At 41.8% G+C, this 20231-nt stretch overlaps 1 protein-coding gene across 1 annotated transcript in view; it reads left to right on the top strand.

Moving 5' to 3' along the window:
• Positions 1–20231, top strand: part of epb41a (erythrocyte membrane protein band 4.1a) — a 116325-nt gene that overhangs the window by 56898 nt on the left and 39196 nt on the right. Inside the window, exons 13-14 of the mRNA XM_056298962.1 lie at positions 4048–4224; positions 5058–5111. Coding sequence (XP_056154937.1) covers positions 4048–4224; positions 5058–5111 — 231 coding nt within the window. The remainder of the gene's footprint in view (positions 1–4047; positions 4225–5057; positions 5112–20231) is intronic.

Below are 20231 nucleotides of genomic sequence, written 5' to 3'. Positions count from 1 at the left end.
TTCTCTGATTGATGTGGTATGGTCGACCTCATTAAGAGTAGTTAAGAGTAGTTAACAGTAGTTAAGAGTAGTTGACAGTAGTTAAGAGTAGTTAAGAGTAGTTGACAGTAGTTAAGAGTAGTTGATAGTAGTTAAGAGTAGTTAAGAGTAGTTGACAGTAGTTAAGAGTAGTTAAGAGTAGTTAGCAGTAGTTAAGAGTAGTTGACAGTAGTTAAGAGTAATTAGCAGTAGTTAAGAGTAGTTGACATTATTTAAGAGTAGTTAGCAGTAGTTAAGAGTAGTTAGCAGTAGTTAAGAGTAGTTGACAGTAGTTAAGAGTAGTTAGCAGTAGTTAAGAGTAGTTGACAGTAGTTAACAGTAGTTAAGAGTGGTTAAGAGTAGTTAACAGTAGTTAAGAGTAGTTAAGAGTAGTTGACAGTAGTTAAGAGTAGTTAAGAGTCGTTAACAGTCGTTAACAGTAGTTAAGAGTAGTTAAGAGTAGTTAACAGTAGTTAAGAGTAGTTAAGAGTAGTTAGCAGTTGTTAAGAGTCGTTAACAGTAGTTAAGAGTAGTTAGCAGTAGTTAAGAGTAGTTGACAGTAGTTAAGAGTAGTTAACAGTAGTTAACAGTAGTTAAGAGTAGTTAGCAGTTGTTAAGAGTCGTTAACAGTAGTTAAGAGTAGTTAGCAGTAGTTAAGAGTAGTTGACAGTAGTTAAGAGTAGTTAACAGTAGTTAACAGTAGTTAAGAGTAGTTAGCAGTTGTTAAGAGTCGTTAACAGTAGTTAAGAGTAGTTAGCAGTAGTTAAGAGTAGTTGACAGTAGTTAAGAGTAGTTGACAGTAGTTAAGAGTAGTTAACAGTAGTTAACAGTAGTTAAGAGTAGTTAAGAGTAGTCTATAGTGCAGCACCGCTGAGCTTGTCTTTCCTGCATGGAAGGGTTTCCATAGAGACGAGTGCCCAGTGTTTCTCAGCTCACTCACCAAGCTGGACTGCAGCTGTTGCACCACATGCTCCGTCCTGCTGCAACCCATAGCTATTCTCATTTGTTTTCTATTCCTCCATTGCCACCTCTCCCTCAGATAGGGATGCTCACTGGCTCCCAATGCAAGTTAAACAGTAAACTATCAATATGAATGTTATATTCTTTCTTACAGCTGAGATCAACCAACTGTTTCCTGTTTTTCATTTCCACAGAAAAGAGCTAAGAAACTTGAGGGTGAAACTATTTATATCAGACATAGCAATTTAATGTTGGAGGTTTGTATGAAACTGTTGAACGTGGTCTTACCTTTTACCGTTTGCTGCTACATGTTCCTTCGTTTGCATGAGTTGTGTTGATTTTCATTTTGCTTTTAACGCCTTTACTTTTCTTTATGTTTTAGCCACCTTGTTTTCAGCTAAACCCTAAAGGCTTGGCATGCACTATTTTCCTGTCTGACTCTAATGCAAGTACCTTCATCCTTTCTTTGTGGCATTGCCTCTGTTGTTTCTTCTTCTTTTTTTGCTGAACATGTGATTGGGAAGGTTTTGTTCTCAGCATCCCATGATGGACTATGATTTATTTTGAAATGGAATGGTCGCCCAGGTGGCATAGTTGTCTATTCCATTGCTTACCAACACGGGGGATCGCTGGTTCGAATCCTCATGTTACCTCCAGCTTGGTCGGGCGTCCCTACAGACACAATTGGCCATGTCTGCGGGTGGGAAGCCGGATGTGGGTATGTGTCCTGGTCACTGCACTAGCGCCTCCTCTGGTCGGTCAGCGCACCTATTCGGGAGGAGGGGGAACTGGGGGAAATAGCATGATCCTCCCATGTGCTACGTCCCACTGGCGAAACTCCTCACTGTCAGGTGAAAAGAAGCGGCTGGTGACTCCAGTTGTATCGGAGGAGACATGTGGTAGTATGCAGCCCTCCCCGGGTCGGCAGAGATGGTGGAGCAGTGACTGGGACAGCTTGGAAGGGTAGGGTAATTGGAAGGGTACAATTGGGGAGAAAAAGGGGAAAAGAAAAATAAATGGTGCGACAACTTGGTCGTTGGAACTGGAGCAGGAAGACCTAACAATTTCAGTAGATGGGGGCTGTGCTTTCATGTCATCCTGGTTTTGAAAATACTTTTAACAAGCAGCTTCCAGGTCATGTGATGTCTGTCTTGTTACTGTGCTAACAAGTAGAGAAGAGGTCAGAACCTGGCCAGACACTGTACCACTTCATCTGCTGGTGCAGAAGACTGAACACAGCTCCCAGGTCATGTGATGTCTTGTTACTGTGTTAACAAGTAGAGAAGAGGTCAGAACCGGGCCAGACACTGTACCACTTCATCTGCTGGTGCAGAAGACTGAACACAGCTCCCAGGTCATGTGATGTCTTGTTACTGTGTTAACAAGTAGAGAAGAGGTCAGAACCTGGCCAGACACTGTACCACTTCATCTGCTGGTGCAGAAGACTGAACACAGCTCCCAGGTCATGTGATGTCTTGTTACTGTGTTAACAAGTAGAGAAGAGGTCAGAACCTGGCCAGACACTGTACCACTTCATCTGCTGGTGCAGAAGACTGAACACAGCTCCCAGGTCATGTGATGTCTTGTTACTGTGTTAACAAGTAGAGAAGAGGTCAGAACCTGGCCAGACACTGTACCACTTCATCTGCTGGTGCAGAAGACTGAACACAGAATACAGAAATGAAATGTGCCTTCCCAATGACATGTTGATGCAAGGTCACGAACACTCATGTTCCTGTCCTCACTGACCACGTCTGTCCTCACTCACCACATCTGTATGTTGTCATGACTACTAGAGGCCCGAAGGTTAGGTTTCACTAAAGGGATAAAGCTTTTCAATCTTAAATTAAGGTTTTTTTTGTTACAATGATGCACAAGATCTTAAAACCTAATGACTTTTATACAAATCTTAGTTAAAATGTGAATTTAACCGAGTTTTGTGTAACTCTTTAAAACGGTAGTGCTACATTTAAGTCCTTATTTACAATTCATTCTGATACATTCGTTTTTCAACAGGCTTGCAGGCTTTTCTCAGAGTACCATGTATTTTAAAGCCAGTTTAAATCCCAGCTTTCCTTCATCTCAGAGCTGTTGTTTTTTTCAGTCCAGTGATTCAAGTAACATTTTCAAATGTGCAGTTTGCATAAAAACGTTCCACCTTGCATTTTTTTCCATCTAAAAGTAGATTTGCTGAGTATTTAAAACTAGACTGAACACTGCTTAACTAATTTCCTGATGGTGTAACTCAACCTGCCACATTTCCAGCTGCTGTCCCCTGGAATTAATTCACTAAACATACCATGTCCCACTCCTACCCATGCTGCTGCATGTGTACTTACCTGTGTGAGTCTGCATAGTTGCAGCCTTGTTGTCCTCAGTGTGCTGGTTTACATCCTGGACAGAGAAAAGTTTGCTGGCTTTAAGTTAATTGCTTGAAGGCCTTATGTGCGTTCATGTGTTTGGACGTGTCTGTGGACATGTCTGTGTTTTCTAGCATTTAACATTTGCTGTAAACATGCACATTTTGTAAAAGCTAGCCAAATTCCCACAGGCAAAAATATGGAAAATCACAAAAAATGATGTCCCTCATGTCAGGAGAACAAAGACTAGATGTGCTACTAGTTCATGAGTAGGCCAGAATATCTTGTGAGATGATCTCAGAAGGTCATTCTAGTTCCATCATCACCTGTTTGAAATCATAAGAAAACGTGGTTTCCTGAAGTCAGATATTTTTCAACACACTATAACAACTCCATATCTTTATCTTTACCCTCCCCACCCCACCCACCTTTATCCTGAGTGAGTCTGCCCTTGTGGCATGCCTTTCCTTTCCCCCGTTTCCCTTATGTCTTTGTGTAGATTCTTCCTGTGTGTCTGACTCTGTATTGTCCCTGCCAGTGTTCACCCTTCCTTCCTCCGCTCTGCATTCTCCTCTTGCCAATCTTCCTTTTATCTTCTTTAACCTCATGTCATTGGCATCCTATCCTTTCCCTCTTCCTTTTCTGTCTTTTTCTCTCTCTGTTGGTCCCATAACCTCCTGTCTCTGTGTGCCGTCTGCTATCCCCGCAGGACCTGGATAAGACCCAGACTGAGATCATGCGCCACCACACTAGTGTCAGTGAGCTTAAGAGGAGTTTCATGGAGTCGGTACCGGAGCCTCGGCCCAGTGAGTGGGACAAGCGTCTTTCCACCAACTCACCTTTCCGCACTGCCAGCATCAATGGCCAGCTGCAGCCGGGGTCAGGGGTGAGTCTATTGCCATGGCAGGGACATGGGACAACTTTGCATTTGGTATTGCTGAACATAGCTGAGTATCTACGTTAGCTGATTTAGAACCCTGCACAGTGTCATTTCATCCACAGACCATGCAGAAGACACTCTGTGTGCATGAATAATGCTTAGGGCCCAGACACACCAAACCAACTAGTGGCGACGAAGGCCCACTGTTGGATCGCCTCTCATTTCATGCCATATGGCCAAAAAGTAGCACTTGAACACACCACAAAGACTACAGTTGACGGCCTTGGTTCACTAGCTTAGCACTGATTCGAACAGCTTATCAGAGTCATCTCTCTCACCGACGGGCTCCGCCGATTCACCATGCTGAATCGACCGAAAAGCTGCAGACAAGGGTCTGACTAGTGCCAATGGTGCGGAACAAACCACAAAAACTAGGGTCACATGCTCAATGACGGCCCGACATTGGCTGATGGCCGACCGTTGGCCTGGTGTGTCAGGGCCCTTAAACATCCCTCTGAGATGGACCATTTTCTAGTTTAGTTTTGTATACATCTTCCACTGGGTGGTGCTATTATTTCTTTTCAGGTTTTTAAATCATTTTAGTGCAAATTAAGTAAGAGTCACTGAACAGTTTCTTTCTGTTGGCGACAGTAGAGAAAGAGAACAGATCCAAACGTCCTCAAGTAAAGAATTTACTTTACCTGATGTGAATAAGACTCTAGGCCCATGGAGGATAATACTAGTCACGTGTGGTGTCTCTTACTCTATCTGCTCATGTGAAGGTGGTGTGTGTGTGTGTGTGTGTGTGTGTGTGTGTGTGTGTGTGTGTGTGTGTGCAGGTGAGGACTTTCAGTGTCGGAGCTTCATGCAGGGTAGTTGGTGATGTGTCTGAGGTAAAGGTGCTCTAGCTTGGTGCTTACTGGCCGAGGCTGCAGCGACAGAACACAATCTGGCGTTTCTTTATGAACTATATAAAGAACGGACTGTTTATGTGAATGGCTACTGGAGGCTATGGCCATGGCCTATCAGCAAGAGAAGCAACTCTATATTTTCTGGATTGTGCTCACCCGCGACCTTTTAGGTGCCCCCTGTCAAATTACTCACCCTTAATGCTGAATGCCCTACCTCTACTACTGTCTTTGCTCCATCAGTGGCTGCTGCCAGCTTTGTCTTCCTGCTTGACCTGTTGATCAGTTGCATGACCGGGTTTATCCCAACAGTATATCCGCATGATTCTTGCAAAAATCGTGTCTGAATCTTTCAGTCTGAAGAGTAAAAAAAATAACCAGCAGATGAACAATCAGCTTAAAAAACTTACCACTCACTCCTCCTCTTCATGTCATTGTCTTACCCATATATTCACTTCTGTGTGTGTCTCTGTCTCTGGTTGTCTTTCTGGTCTCTGTTTGCTCTACCTTCCTCTACCTTTCTGTTATCTCTGCTCGTCCCCTTACCCTCTCCCTTTACAGTGTTACTCAGGCCCCGTCTTCAGATCTTCACCCCAGTTCCCCTATGGTGTTTAGAGATGGATATGATAATGATAAACTTGATTTATGAAGCACTTTTCTAAACAAGGTTACAAAGTGCTTCACAGAACAGGATGAAATTGGTAAAAATGACACACATACAAAAAAGATAGTAAGAGAATAAAATAAAAAGCATTAACAAAACCATAAAATAAGAGCAAATGGGAAGAAAGCAATTTGTTAATCAAAACAGTTGCAAAAATCAGTAAGACTAAAAATAAAAACAGTATGAATGAATAAAAACAAATATTGAACATTTGTAAAAGCTTTCATAAAAGAAGTTTTAAGATGAGATTTAAAAGAAGCTGGAGGCTTGGTGTGTCTTAGTTCAACACGAAGAGTGGTGCATAGTGTGGAACTCTAACAGCAAAAGCCCGACCACACTTTGTGACAAACTGAGACCTGGAATAACCAGCAGGCCTCCATCTGCAGATCTTAATGGTCGAGAGGGCATATACCAGGTCAATAAATCAGAAATACAAGAAATACAAGACCATTTCAGGCCTAAAATGTGAGCAGTAAAAAGCGATGTAAGAGGATGTTGTGATAGACCGTGCCAAAGTCAGCCCTAAAGTCTGAAAGAGGTAAAATTGAGTAGTCACCTGTGTCTGCAGTCCGCAGTAGGCCATTAGCGACCTTAACTAGACTGTCTTAGTACTATGAAGTGCTCTAAAACCAGACTGTCATGGTACAATGAAGGGCTATAAAACCAGACAGTCTTGGTACTATGCAGTGCTCTAAAACCAGACTGTCATGGTACTATGAAGTGCTCTAAAACCAGACTGTCACAGTACTATGACGTGCTCTAAAAGCAGACTGTCACGGTACTATGAAGTGCTCTCAAGCCATACTGTCTCGGTACTATGAAGTGCTCTAAAACCAGACTGTCTCGGTACTATGAAGTGCTCTAAAACTAGACTGTCATGGTACTATGAAGTGCTCTAAAACCAGTCAGCCCCTCAGTCTGAAAGAGGTAAAATTGAGCAGTCACATGTGTTTGCAGTCAGCAGTAGGTATTTAGCGACCTTAACTAGAATGTCTCGGTACTATGAAGTGCTCTAAAACCAGACTGTCTCGGTACTATGAAGTGCTCTAAAACCAGACTGTCATGGTACTATGAAGTGCTCTAAAACCAGACTGTCACGGTACTATGAAGTGCTCTAAAACCAGACTGTCTCAGACTATAAGGTGCTCTAAAATCAGACTGACTCGGTACTATGAAGTGCTCTAAAAATAGACTGTCATGGTACTATGAAGTGCTATAAAACCAGACAGTCTTGGTACTATGCAGTGCTCTAAAACCAGACTGTCATGGTACTATGAAGTGCTCTAAAACCAGACTGTCACAGTACTATGAAGTGCTCTAAAAGCAGACTGTCACGGTACTATGAAGTGCTCTCAAACCATACTGTCTCGGTACTATGAAGTGCTCTAAAACCAGACTGTCTCGGTACTATGAAGTGCTCTAAAACTAGACTGTCATGGTACTATGAAGTGCTCTAAAACCAGTCAGCCCCTCGGTCTGAAAGAGGTAAAATTGAGCAGTCACATGTGTTTGCAATCAGCAGTAGGTCATTAGCGACCTTAACTAGAATGTCTCGGTACTATGAAGTGCTCTAAAACCAGACTGTCTCGGTACTATGAAGTGCTCTAAAACCAGACTGTCATGGTACTATGAAGTGCTCTAAAACCAGACTGTCATGGTTTTATGAAGTGCTATAAAACCAGACCGTCTCGGTACTATGAAGTGCTCTAAAACCAGACTGTCTCGGTACTATGAAGTGCTCTAAAGCCAGACTGTCTGGGACTATGAAGTGATCTAAAACCAGTCAGCCCTTAAGTCTGAAAGAGGTAAAATTGAGCAGTCATATGTGTCTGCAGTCCGCAGTAGGTCATTAGCGACCTTAAATAGACTGTCTCGGTACTATGAAGTGCTCTAAAACCAGACTGTCTCGATACTATGAAGTGCTCTAAAACCAGACTGTCTTGGTACTATGAAGTGCTCTGAAACCAGACTGTCATGGTACTATGAAGTGCTCTAAAACCAGACTGTCTCGGTACTATGAAGTGCTCTAAAACCAGACTGTCATGGTACTATGAAGTGCTCTAAAACCAGACTGTCATGGTACTATGAAGTGCTCTAAAACCAGACTGTCTCAGACTATGAAGTGCTCTAAAATCAGACTGTCTCGGTACTATGAAGTGCTCTAAAAATAGACGGTCATGGCACTATGAGGTGCTATAAAACCAGACAGTCTTGGTACTATGCAGTGCTCTAAAACCAGACTGTCATGGTACTATGAAGTGCTCTAAAACCAGACTGTCACAGTACTATGAAGTGCTCTAAAACCAGACTGTCTCGGTACTATGAAGTGCTCTTAAACCAGACTGTCTCGGTACTATGAAGTGCTCTTAAACCAGACTGGAATCTATTAAAAACTGTATTAGTGTTCATCAGAGAAATCAAGTGAGATGAAATCCCTCTCTCTAGAACCTTATATAAAAAGACAATTTGGAGATTGGTCTGTAGTTACTTCGGGAAAGGGGGTCTAAGTCAGGTTTATTCATCAGTGGGTGAACAGTGGCATGCTTAAAACTGTCTGGAAAAGAACCAGAGGCCAGAGAATTATTAAGAATTTGCAGAATAACGGGGCTGGTAGATGAAAATATCTCCCGGAGCAGCTTAGTGGGGATGGTGTCTAGGATGCAGGAGGAGCAGTTCACACTGGAGGCTGTACTCTCTAACACTGAAATTGTAACTGGTTGAAACTGGGTGAATGAGGCAGAATTAACATGGAGAATGGAACGAATGCAAGAGCCTGGCTGGATTTGGGAGCTGATATTCTCCAACTTATTTACAAAATGACTGAGAAATTTTTCAGACAACTCAACATCAGGTTCAAAAAGAGAGGTGGAGGGACCGTTAATAACACAATCAGTTAAGAGAACTTTAAGATTGTGGTTATTCCTTCATATTAGTTCAGATAAGTACGCTGATCTCGCTTCTTTAACTGCCTTCTTGTGAATTAACATGTGGTTTTAAGATTTGTTTTTTATGTGCTAATTCAGATTTGTTGACCCTCCATTGTTGTTCTGGTTTTCTACAGAGTCTTCTGAGGGCACGAGCGTGATCATTCACCTAGGGGAGGGTATTTGTTTCCTAGTTTTAAACGGTGCGATGTGCTGGAGGATGAAGAGACACTGATCATTGAATGAATATAATAGTGCATCTGGATTGAGGGGGGATAAAGAGGAATTAAAGGATGATGAATTAAAAGCATCACAGAATTTAATTGCAGAGCCATTATTGAGAATGCAAGGGTGTGTTTTAAGACAGCTACTAGGAATAGAGAGCTGTAGTGGGACTTTGAAAAGGACAGCTTCATGGTCAGATACAGCCATATCCACCAGATGAAGGCACTTGAGAGAGAAACCAGTACAATGTCTAAGATGTGGCCTTTGGATTGTGTGGCCCCTTTAACAGGTTGAATGAGTCTATAAAGATTATATAAGAGTCTATGAGATTCTGTAAGAGTCTGTAAGATTCTATAAGAGTCTATAAGATTATATAAGAGTCTATAAGCCTATGAGATTCTATGAGAGTCTATACAACTCTACAAGAGTCTATAAGATTATATAAGAATATATAAGAGTCTATGAGATTGTATAAGCGTCTATAAGAGTCTATAAGAGTCTTTGATTCTACAAGAGTCTTTAAGAGTCTAAGATTTTATAAGAGTCTATAAGATTATATAAACATCTATAAGAGTCTATAAGAGTCTATAAGTCTAAGCGATTCTATAAGAGTCTATATGATTCTGTAAGTCTACAAGTCTGTGATATTCTATAAGTCTACAATATTCTATAAGAGGCTATAAGATTATATAAGTGTCTATAAAAGTCTATAAGCCTATGAGATTATATGAGAGTCTATAAGAGTCTATACGATTCTATAAAAGTCTATAAGATTATATAAGAATATATACACTACCGTTCAAAAGTTTGGGATCACCCAAACAATTTCGTGTTTTCCATGAAAAGTCACACTTATTCACCACCATATGTTGTGAAATGAATAGAAAATAGAGTCAAGACATTGACAAGGTTAGAAATAATGATTTTTATTTGAAATAAGATTTTTTTTACATCAAACTTTGCTTTCGTTAAAGAATCCTCCATTTGCAGCAATTACAGCATTGCAGACCTTTGGCATTCTAGCTGTTAATTTGTTGAGGTAATCTGGAGAAATTGCACCCTACGCTTCCAGAAGCAGCTCCCACAAGTTGGATTGGTTGGATGGGCACTTCTTTGAGCAGATTGAGTTTCTGGAGCATCACATTTGTGGGGTCAATTAAACGCTCAAAATGGCCAGAAAAAGAGAACTTTCATCTGAAACTCGACAGTCTATTCTTGTTCTTAGAAATGAAGGCTATTCCATGCGAGAAATTGCTAAGAAATTGAAGATTTCCTACACCGGTGTGTACTACTCCCTTCAGAGGACAGCACAAACAGGCTCTAACAGGTACTATTTAATGAAGATGCCAGTTGGGGACCTGTGAGGCGTCTGTTTCTCAAACTAGAGACTCTAATGTACTTATCTTCTTGCTCAGTTGTGCAACGCGGCCTCCCACTTCTTTTTCTACTCTGGTTAGAGCCTGTTTGTGCTGTCCTCTGAAGGGAGTAGTACACACCGGTGTAGGAAATCTTCAATTTCTTAGCAATTTCTCGCATGGAATAGCCTTCATTTCTAAGAACAAGAATAGACTGTCGAGTTTCAGATGAAAGTTCTCTTTTTCTGGCCATTTTGAGCGTTTAATTGACCCCACAAATGTGATGCTCCAGAAACTCAATCTGCTCAAAGAAGTGCCCATCCAACCAATCCAACTTGTGGGAGCTGCTTCTGGATGCGTGGGGTGCAATTTCTCCAGATTACCTCAACAAATTAACAGCTAGAATGCCAAAGGTCTGCAATGCTGTAATTGCTGCAAATGGAGGATTCTTTGACGAAAGCAAAGTTTGATGTAAAAAAAATCTTATTTCAAATACAAATCATTATTTCTAACCTTGTCAATGTCTTGACTCTATTTTCTATTCATTTCACAACATATGGTGGTGAATAAGTGTGACTTTTCATGGAAAACACAAAATTGTTTGGGTGATCCCAAACTTTTGAACGGTAGTGTAAGTCTATGAGATTGTATAAGCATCTATAAGAGTCTTTGATTCTACAAGTCTTTAAGAGTCTAAGATTTTATAAGAGTCTATAAGATTATATAAACATCTATAAGAGTCTATACGTCTATGCGATTCTATAAGAGTATATGATTCTGTAAGTCTACGAGTCTGATATTCTATAAATCTACAATATTCTATAAGAGGCTATAAGATTATATAAGTGTCTATAAAAGTCTATAAGCCTATGAGATTATATGAGAGTCTATAAGAGTCTATATGATTCTATAAGAGTCTATAAGATTATATAAGAATATATAAATCTATGAGATTGTATAAGCATCTATAAGAGTCTTTGATTCTACAAGTCTTTAAGAGTCTAAGATTTTATAAGAGTCTATAAGATTATATAAACATCTATAAGAGTCTATAAGAGTCTATATGTCTATGCGATTCTATAAGGGTCTATATGATTCTGTAAGTCTATGAGTCTATGATATTCTATAAGTGTACAATATTCTATAAGAGGCTATAAAATTCTGTAAGATTATATAAGTATATGAGTCTGCAAGATTCTATAAGTCTATAAGAGTCTGTGAGATTCTATGAGTCTATAAGAGTCTGTGAGATTCTATAAGAGTATATGCTTCTACAAGAGTCTATAAGATTAAAAAAATATGAGGTGAGGGAAAGGTAAGGACAACACACATGAATATTAAAATCGCTAAGAATAAGCCCCGTGTCATATTTTGGCATGGCAATAGATAGGTCAGAAAACTCAAGAGATAAAAATAACTGAATTATGAGGCATATAAATTAAGATGCAGAGTAAAGGGGGAGGGCCAGTGATCAAAAAACACAAAACCTCATAAGTAACATGATGGCACTTAAGACCTAACTTATAAAAACTAGCTAGGCCACCCCCTCTACTATAGGATTCTGGGAATGGGAAAATATGCAAAATCGGGGGGGGGGGGCTAAGATGTTCATTGGGAGTAATGGAGAAGGACAGGATTAGGAACGAGTATATTAGAGGGACAGCTCAGGTTGGACTGTTTGGAGACAAAGCAAGAGAGACAAGATTGAGATGGTGTGGACATGTGTGGAGGAGAGATGTTGGGTATATTGGGGGAAGGATGCTGAATATGGAGCTGCCAGGGAAGAGGAAAAAGGGAAGGCCAAAGAGGAGGTTTATGGATGTGGTGAGAGAGGGCTTGCAGGTGGCTAGTGTGACAGAGGAAGTCAAGTCAAGTCAATTTTATTTGTGTAGCCCAATATCACAAATTACAAATGTGCCTTAGTGGGCTTAACAGCAACACAACATCCTGTCCTTAGACCCTCTCATCGGATAAGGAACAACTCCCTAAAAAAAAACCTTTAACAGGGAGAAAGAAATAAGAGGAAACCTCAGGGAGAGCAACAAAGGAGGGATCTCTCTCCCAAGACAGACAGTGTGCAATGGATGTTGTGTTTTCACAATTTACACAGTACAACATTGAAAGATGATAACAGAATTATAATGGACTAATAAAAGATGCAGAGGACAGGAAGATGATGGCAACGGATGATCCGCGGTGGCGACCGCTAATGGGAGCAGCCCAAGGTAGTAGTAGTAGTAGTAGTAGTAGTAGTAGTAGGGGGGCTAGCCTCAATCAGGGGAACAGTGTCCCCTGAGGGCAGCCATGACTCAGTAATCATACAAAAAGTCCAGACTAGTAAAATCATTAATAGTAAAGGACTTAATACCAAGAGTTCTCACATTCAAGAGGCGAAAATTGTTTGGTGTCAAAGCAGAATTAAAACCTGTGGGAGTACAACAAATAGGGCACTAATGGCAGATTATGTGCTCCAGATATTGGGTTGTTATTGTTTCTACTATTAGATATGTCGTGTGGATGAGAGGCACGGTGCAAATAATAGTCTGTATGGGGAAAACTCCCAGAGAGAGGGTTAATGACAGATGAGACCAGTGGAGGGAGCTAGTGGGTGGAAGAGTACTGTGGAGTGCCACCATAGGCAGAAGTGGAGGTTCCAGGGCATCTGGGTAGTATAGCGGCTTATTCCATTGCCTACCAACACAGGGATTGCTGGTGACTCCACACGTATTGGAGGAGACATGTGGTAGTCTGCAGCCCTCCCTGGATCAGCAGAGGGGGACAGCTCGGAAGAGTGGGATAATTGGCCAAGTACAATGGGGGAGAAAAAGGGGGAAAAATCCCCCCCTTCAAAAAAAGAAATGAAGGTTCTGGGAGGGAAGTGTAGGATGTAAAGAGTCAGTCAGGTGGCAAGGACTGTACGGCATGCTGCAGGTTGGCCGCTAGCATTCGGCTACCCAGCCTGAAGCTCAGACCTGAAGCTTAACCCTCCTGCCAGCCAATGCCCCACTCACTCCTTCACGTTTGTCCATCTTTTGTACATGATTTTAGTTTGTCGCCCAGGCTTTAGCTGTCTAGAGCCATGTGGACATCCTGCAGATGCCCTTGTCCAGTCAGACGGCCATTCCGAATAACCAGATAGCCCATTCCATTTTATGATCTTTAGGAATAATGAGTAAACATCTAATAAAACATATAAATAGTCTTTTCACTTATTGTGTCAGCAGTTACCAGTTAAATATGCCAGGCAAGGTTGTGCTAATTGTGCAAGATGACCAAGTCTTCGATGGTTTGTTCCAGTAATGCATGTTAAACACTTAAAAAAGTTTACAAAACTCATGTGCAAAATAATCACGTCCCAATGCAGTATGACCTTGACCTGTACTTGTGAAGCCCTTCCAGTATATTGTCATTAGAGGAGACAGGACAGAGGAAAGACAGATGATACCATGGTACCATATAAACCAGTGAGGACAGCATAATGTGGTTTAGCCAACGTGTACCAGGCCAGTTTCTGTGGCATTCACTTGGCATGCAGAAGAAGTTGCACTGCCAAAATAGTTTGCACTAAGCTAGCATTTTAGCTGCCAAAGAATGCCTTTCCAGTCCCTGCTATGTAGCAGAGAATGTGTAAAAACTTAGTGCTCTCCTCTTCCGTTTCCTACTCCCTTTCCTTTGCTCTTGCTGCTCTTCTTGAGGTGTGCCCTGGTAAGCCCACCCAGGTAACTCCACCCTTGCCCCAACCTAAGAGCCAGTATGACTGTGGGGTTTTCTACATGACAGACAGCTTTCTTTAGCAGCTGCAGGAGACTTCATAGCCCTTTTAACCCAAAGTAGAGCCCAGAGACCCTTGTCACTTTTGTTGAGCCATCTAACTATTCTAACCCTTCTCACGTTCCATCAGTGGTCCCCCTCTTGTGTTCCAAGTCTCAATTTTCCATACCTCACCTCCCTGTCTGTTGACCATTCCCACTCATTTGTGCATTGTTATCTGTTTCTCTTGGTCTCCTGCTGCTGAGCACAGCGAGGAAGGCCACAACACAAGGTAAGAATATATAGTGGGGCCCGAGCACCAGGGGGACCCCCACTCTGCAGTCAGGACAACCTACTGGAAGAAGTTGAAGAAGAAAGCGAGTTTGATGATGAACAGGAGGAGGAGCAAGCCCCTAGTCACACTCTTAGGGTCTCAATCAATATACCGGAGGAGGGCAGACACATGGTCGACCCTTGTGCGCTGCACCCAGCTAGGCTCCAACAATTCTCTTTCCCCTTCTTTCTGTCAGGCCTGCTGGTGATGGCGCTAACCGTGCTGTGGCTGGCCTTCTTTTAAATGACAAGGACAAAAGCGACATCATAATTCCCAAACATGAACCTGCAAGGAAATACTTCCTTCAACTGCTGTTTCACCCTTTTACCTCTAATTCATTCTTTCTATCTACTTTTGTTCCCATTCACCACTTTCAATCCCCCTCCCCAGCCTTACCGATGCTTCAGCTCTGAAAACAACGACACTTTCTTTATAAGTGCTGGCAATGGGTTTTTTAAAGACTTTATGGAAATATTTTTTCATTGTCCAATGAAACTGTACCTATATCCTACTGTAAAGGAGGTAATGTGTTCTTCAGTATTCCAACAGGTTTTTATTCACAAATGTCTTCACTATAAATATACTGCTTGCTGCGTTGTATATTTCCTATCTTTGAGGACTCTTAAATGTTTTATCCTACTCACTTTAACAAGGTGTTCGCTTGTGCAGCAGGATTTAGATCACATGTTTGCATATATGATCAGTCTTGTGCTCTTAAGTGATGGCAAGCAGCATAGCGCCACTGTGACTGATGTGCATGAGCTTCTGTTAATGTCGGACTGCTCATGAGCAGGCCATCATCGCCTGCAGGGACGACAATCAGGCTATTTTTAAGAAAAGAAATTAACGAGTTTATAGCAGCACTTTTTGCTCATGTAACTCCAGTGGCCTTAAACCGATGCTGTTGCACTAGTGAAGGCGTGGTGTACTTGTTTACCTGATGTAGATGACTAGTTACCAAAAATGCTGGTTGCAAAACACCGTACTGATGTTGAATTTCTCCTCATTCCTCTGCTTGCTCAACAGTGGATCTGTGTTATAACCGTCACTGCCACCCCGCCCCTACAAATTAGACAAAGTTAATTCATTGTTTGCCAAATTTCTGTAACACTCACTCTCCTTGGTTACTGTTGCCAATGTCTTACAAACCTTCAAGATGAATTATACCACTATTTGCCCCAAATTACCACAGAAGGTATTTGACTGCTTGGGCTGGTGTAAATCTGTATTACATGTTCTCTAACAACAACCTTTTACCTTCACCTTAGCCTTAGCCATGTCTGTCAGCTAATCCAGCATTATCTTATGTGGCATGGCAGCAGCTCTCAGTGGCTCTGAGTGGAGTGTTGGAGCATGTCAGAGGATTTACTGTTGTTGTTAAGCACTGATTTGTGGATATCTATGTTAATCCTGGGTGGCCCAGCGGTTAGCACAGTCGCCTCACAGCAAGAAGGTCCTGGGTTCGAGCCCCGGGGTAGTCCAACTAGGGGGGTCGTCCCAGGTCATCCTCTGTGTGGAGTTTGCATGTTCTCCCCATGTCTGCGTGGGTTTCCTCCGGGGGCTCCGGTGTCCTCTCATAGTCCAAAGACATGTAGGTCAGGTGAATCGGCCATACTAAATTGTCCCTAGGTGTGAATGTGTGTGTGGGCCCTGTGATGGTCTGGCAGCCTGTCCAGGGTGTCTACCCACCTGCCGCCCAATGGCTGCTGGGATAGGCTCCAGCATCCCCACGACCCTGAGGGCAGGGTGAGCGGTTTGGATAATGGATGGATGGATGGATTAATCCTTATTGTGCAAACGGTGAATTGCAGAGAGGTGGACTGTTTACCTGCTGAGTTTAGCTTGGTGAACCTCTGAAAGACTGCAGTATATAGACAGGCCAAGCACACTACATCATGAACCAACTGCCTCTGTATAGAACTTCATTATGCTGATAAATCTCATTTTGTTGTTTTGTGTTGCACTATTTTGATGACCCAGAACCACAGATGTTTTTACTTTGTTGACAATGTCTTCAAGTGTTGCATCAAAGACAGTAGTGTTGTATGTAGGTGTGAGCTTTGTTTGACGCCAGTGATAAGATGTTTGAAGACGTTTGCAATGACTAAGGGGCATAACTGAAGTTCTGTGTTCCAACCATGACCGTTACACTCATAAGAACGTTAAAACATTGCAGTATTATTGGTCGTTGCTGTGTTGATACCATGCTGGAAATGTGTCCTTATTCTGAAGGCGTGTTCCTTGTTGTACAGTACCCAAAGGCTTTACATTGTTGAATGGGAATATTGACTTATTTTAAGTCTGAAAATTTCCAAACAAAATCAGAATGATTCTCAAATAGCTCTGTGAAATACTCCCTCTGAAATGTTGACAGAAGTGGAGCAATGAAGAGGATGGGACATTGGTACAGTACTTTACAGCACTGATCTTGTAACACTGAGCATGGCCATGGAGAGCTGCAAGCAGGAACATGCACTCAGTGTACTGTGGTGTGGTGTCTGTACAACCCTGTAGCATCGACCTCAGAGTCATTTGATAACGGATAACTTTTAATCTGTGAGCCTCATTTTCACTGCAACAACTTTCAATTCCATTTTTTTCTGTGGGGTGCCATTTGTAAAATATTTCATGCTCATAATAACAGCACAATGTTTTCACATTTAGCTTTATATTTTCAACAAGAGTTAAAAAATGTTCTGCTGTTTTGCGAGTGTGACTTTTCCATTGCTTTAGAGTGAAATGAATATAAAGCAGTTTCTCGTGGCTGATGCATTGTCCTTTTGGCCTGATGTTACATCACACTGAGTGGTAAACAAGTCGGGGACGTTTGCAGTGTTGTAGTTCAGGCTAGACTTGGCTATGCCTCAGCTCTCTTTTTTCCAGTCTTGCTAGCTAGGCCCATACCTGAAGGAGCAGGGTCCAGCTGAACGTCTTACTAAAGTCTGATAATTAAAGAAACTGGTGAAATGTTTCCCTATTTTTTTTATTGGAAACCAGTGTTACATACATGTTAGACACAAAGAACAGACCAGTGTTTCACAACATTTCCCCCCTTTTTTGGTGTGTTAGAACAGAGAACTACAATAACACCTTGTTCCAACCCTCCACCCATCCCACATTCTTAAAGAAAACAGGGAAGAAAAAATAATGCACATACAGGACTGAATAAGTAAATAAGACACACACACACACACACACACACACACACACACACACACACACACACACACACACACACACACGCACACACACACACACACAGGGAGTTGATAAAATGAAATAGAATAAAGTAGGGAGGTCAATGCAATAAAAAGGATGCTCGGGGTGCCCACCCCAAGGAATGGATTCATTGATAATCAGTTGGGGTCCAGAGAGGTAAGAGAATTTACATATGAGAGAATAGGCTGCCATCTTTTGTAGAACTTAGCAGTTGAGCCTCTTAAAGAATACTTCACCTTCTCTAATGGGAGAAATGACATTACATCCTTTAACCAGGAGGTAGTGGAAGGTGGATTTGGGCTTTTCCACTGTAACATAATGCGTCTACGGGCAATGAGTGAGGCAAAGGCAACAACATCAGAATTTCCCTTGGTAAGACTGGTGGGCATAGGGGGTTACCCCAAAGGTGGCTATCAAGGGGCAGGGATCCAGTGTAATTTTGAGGGCTTCTCCTATCATCTAAAAGAAAAGGGACCAGAACTCAACTAATTTTGGACAGGAGAAAAACATATGACTATGATCCGCCACTGATGAGCCACATCTATCGCAGGTATCACTCACACCTGGAAACAGCCTACAAAGCTTAGCTGTTGTAAAATGAACCCTATGCAAGACCTTAAACTGAATTAATCTTAAACGGGAACATGAGGATATAGAGTTGACCCTGGCTAGTGCCCTGTCCTACCATTCATCTGTCACATCACATTCTAGCTCCTGTTCCCAACTACCCCTAACCGCTGCTAGAGAAGTCAAATCCGAGGACGATATAAGGTCATATGAAATTGAGATCCTGCCACGTGCCCTGGGGAGAGAAGGTACCTTAGAGACAAGAGAGCCCACTGGAAGCTGAGGGAAAGATGTGACATGTGTGCGAGCGTAATTACGAGCTTGAAGGTACCGGAACAAGTGAGATTGAGGTAAATTGTACTTTAAACAGAGATCATTAAAAGTGTAGAATGAGCCCTTTAAATATAAATCTGAGAAATGGGCCAGGCCTCTCTCTCTCCACAGATTGAAAGCTGTACCTAAATTAGAGGGAGGAAACAAGTGGTTATTACAAATGGGGCTGCATGGAGTGGGGGCAGAAAGTTTGAAATGTTGCCTAAATTGTTTCCAAAATTTCAGAGTAGAGGGTACAATTGGATTTCTAATGTATTTAGGACAGCAAGAAGCCAGAGGGGCACAGACCAAAGCCCTCAGAGATGAAGGACGGGAGGAGTTATCCTCCATTATGCACCAATTTTCTGGAATCCTTGCCTTCAGGACCCTCGGGCAGACCAGTAACTCTTAAGTTCTGACGCTTTGAATGACAAATCGGATCCTCCACAGCCGCTTGAAGTGTAGTTTGCTCTTCGGTCATCGAAGCCACCTTAGACCGCAGCTGCACGACTCCTTGCTCCAGGCTCGTAATGTTGTCCGAGTGAGTCGAGAGGGGAGTTTCCATCTCCGAGAGAGGAGTAGAGTAGAGGCGTGTTTGGCCACGGTTGTGGTAATGGACTCAAGACCTGAATGAATCGGGGCGAGAGCCTCGTTCGTCTTGGCTGTGAGTTCAGCAGTCCTGCTGTTCCTGGGCTTTTCCAGCTCAGTGATCAGCGTCTCCAGCGTAAGAGGGGGTCCGGTCCGGCCCGGCCCAGCCCGGCCCGGTCACCTTCTTGCTAACGTTATATTAGCCTCGTCTTCGGCGAACAAAGAAGTCCGCTGCGCCTGACTTTCTCCACTCGCTCGGGTTGATGTGGTCATTTTGATGCAAATTAGCTGAAAATCAAACCGTTGCACTAAAGGTATACCTTAAATATAGCCGTAATTAACAAAAATCGCTGAAATTGTACGAGAGGCGAACGCCACACATCTTTCCACTACATGGTCCAACCGGAAGTCCCGAATGAGTATTAGTTTTAATGTTGTAGATGAATAGTAGTGTTAATGCTGCAGATGAATGTTATGAATATTAGTGTTAATGTTGCAGATGAATATTATGAATATTAGTGTTAATGTTACAGATGAATATTAGTGTTAATGTTGCAGATGAATGTTATGAATATTAGTGTTAATGTTGCAGATGAATAGTAGTGTTAATGTTACAGATGAATAGTAGTGTTAATGTTGCAGATGAATTTTAGTGTTAATGTTGCAGATGAATATTGTGAATATTAGTGTTAATGTTGCAGATGAATATTATGAATAGTAGTGTTTATGTTGCAGATGAATATTATGAATACTAGTGTTAATGTTGCAGATGAATATTAGTGTTAATGTTGCAGATGAATATTATGAATATTACTGTTAATGTTGCAGATGAATAGTAGTGTTAATGTTACAGATGAATAGTAGTGTTAATGTTGCAGATGAATTTTAGTGTTAATGTTGCAGATGAATATTATGAATATTAGTGTTAATGTTGCAGATGAATATTATGAATAGTAGTGTTAATGTTGCAGATGAATTTTAGTGTTAATGTTGCAGATGAATACTATGAATATTAGTGTTAATGTTGCAGATGAATATTATGAATAGTAGTGTTAATGTTGCAGATGAATATTATGAATACTAGTGTTAATGTTGCAGATGAATATTAGTGTTAATGTTGCAGATGAATATTAGGAATATTAGTGTTAATGTTGCAGATGAATTTTA

This window comes from Lampris incognitus, chromosome 18 (assembly GCF_029633865.1).
Source record: "Lampris incognitus isolate fLamInc1 chromosome 18, fLamInc1.hap2, whole genome shotgun sequence".
In the NCBI taxonomy this organism is placed as follows: Eukaryota; Metazoa; Chordata; class Actinopteri; order Lampriformes; family Lampridae; genus Lampris; species Lampris incognitus.
This window is presented reverse-complemented; position numbering and strand designations above follow the sequence as displayed.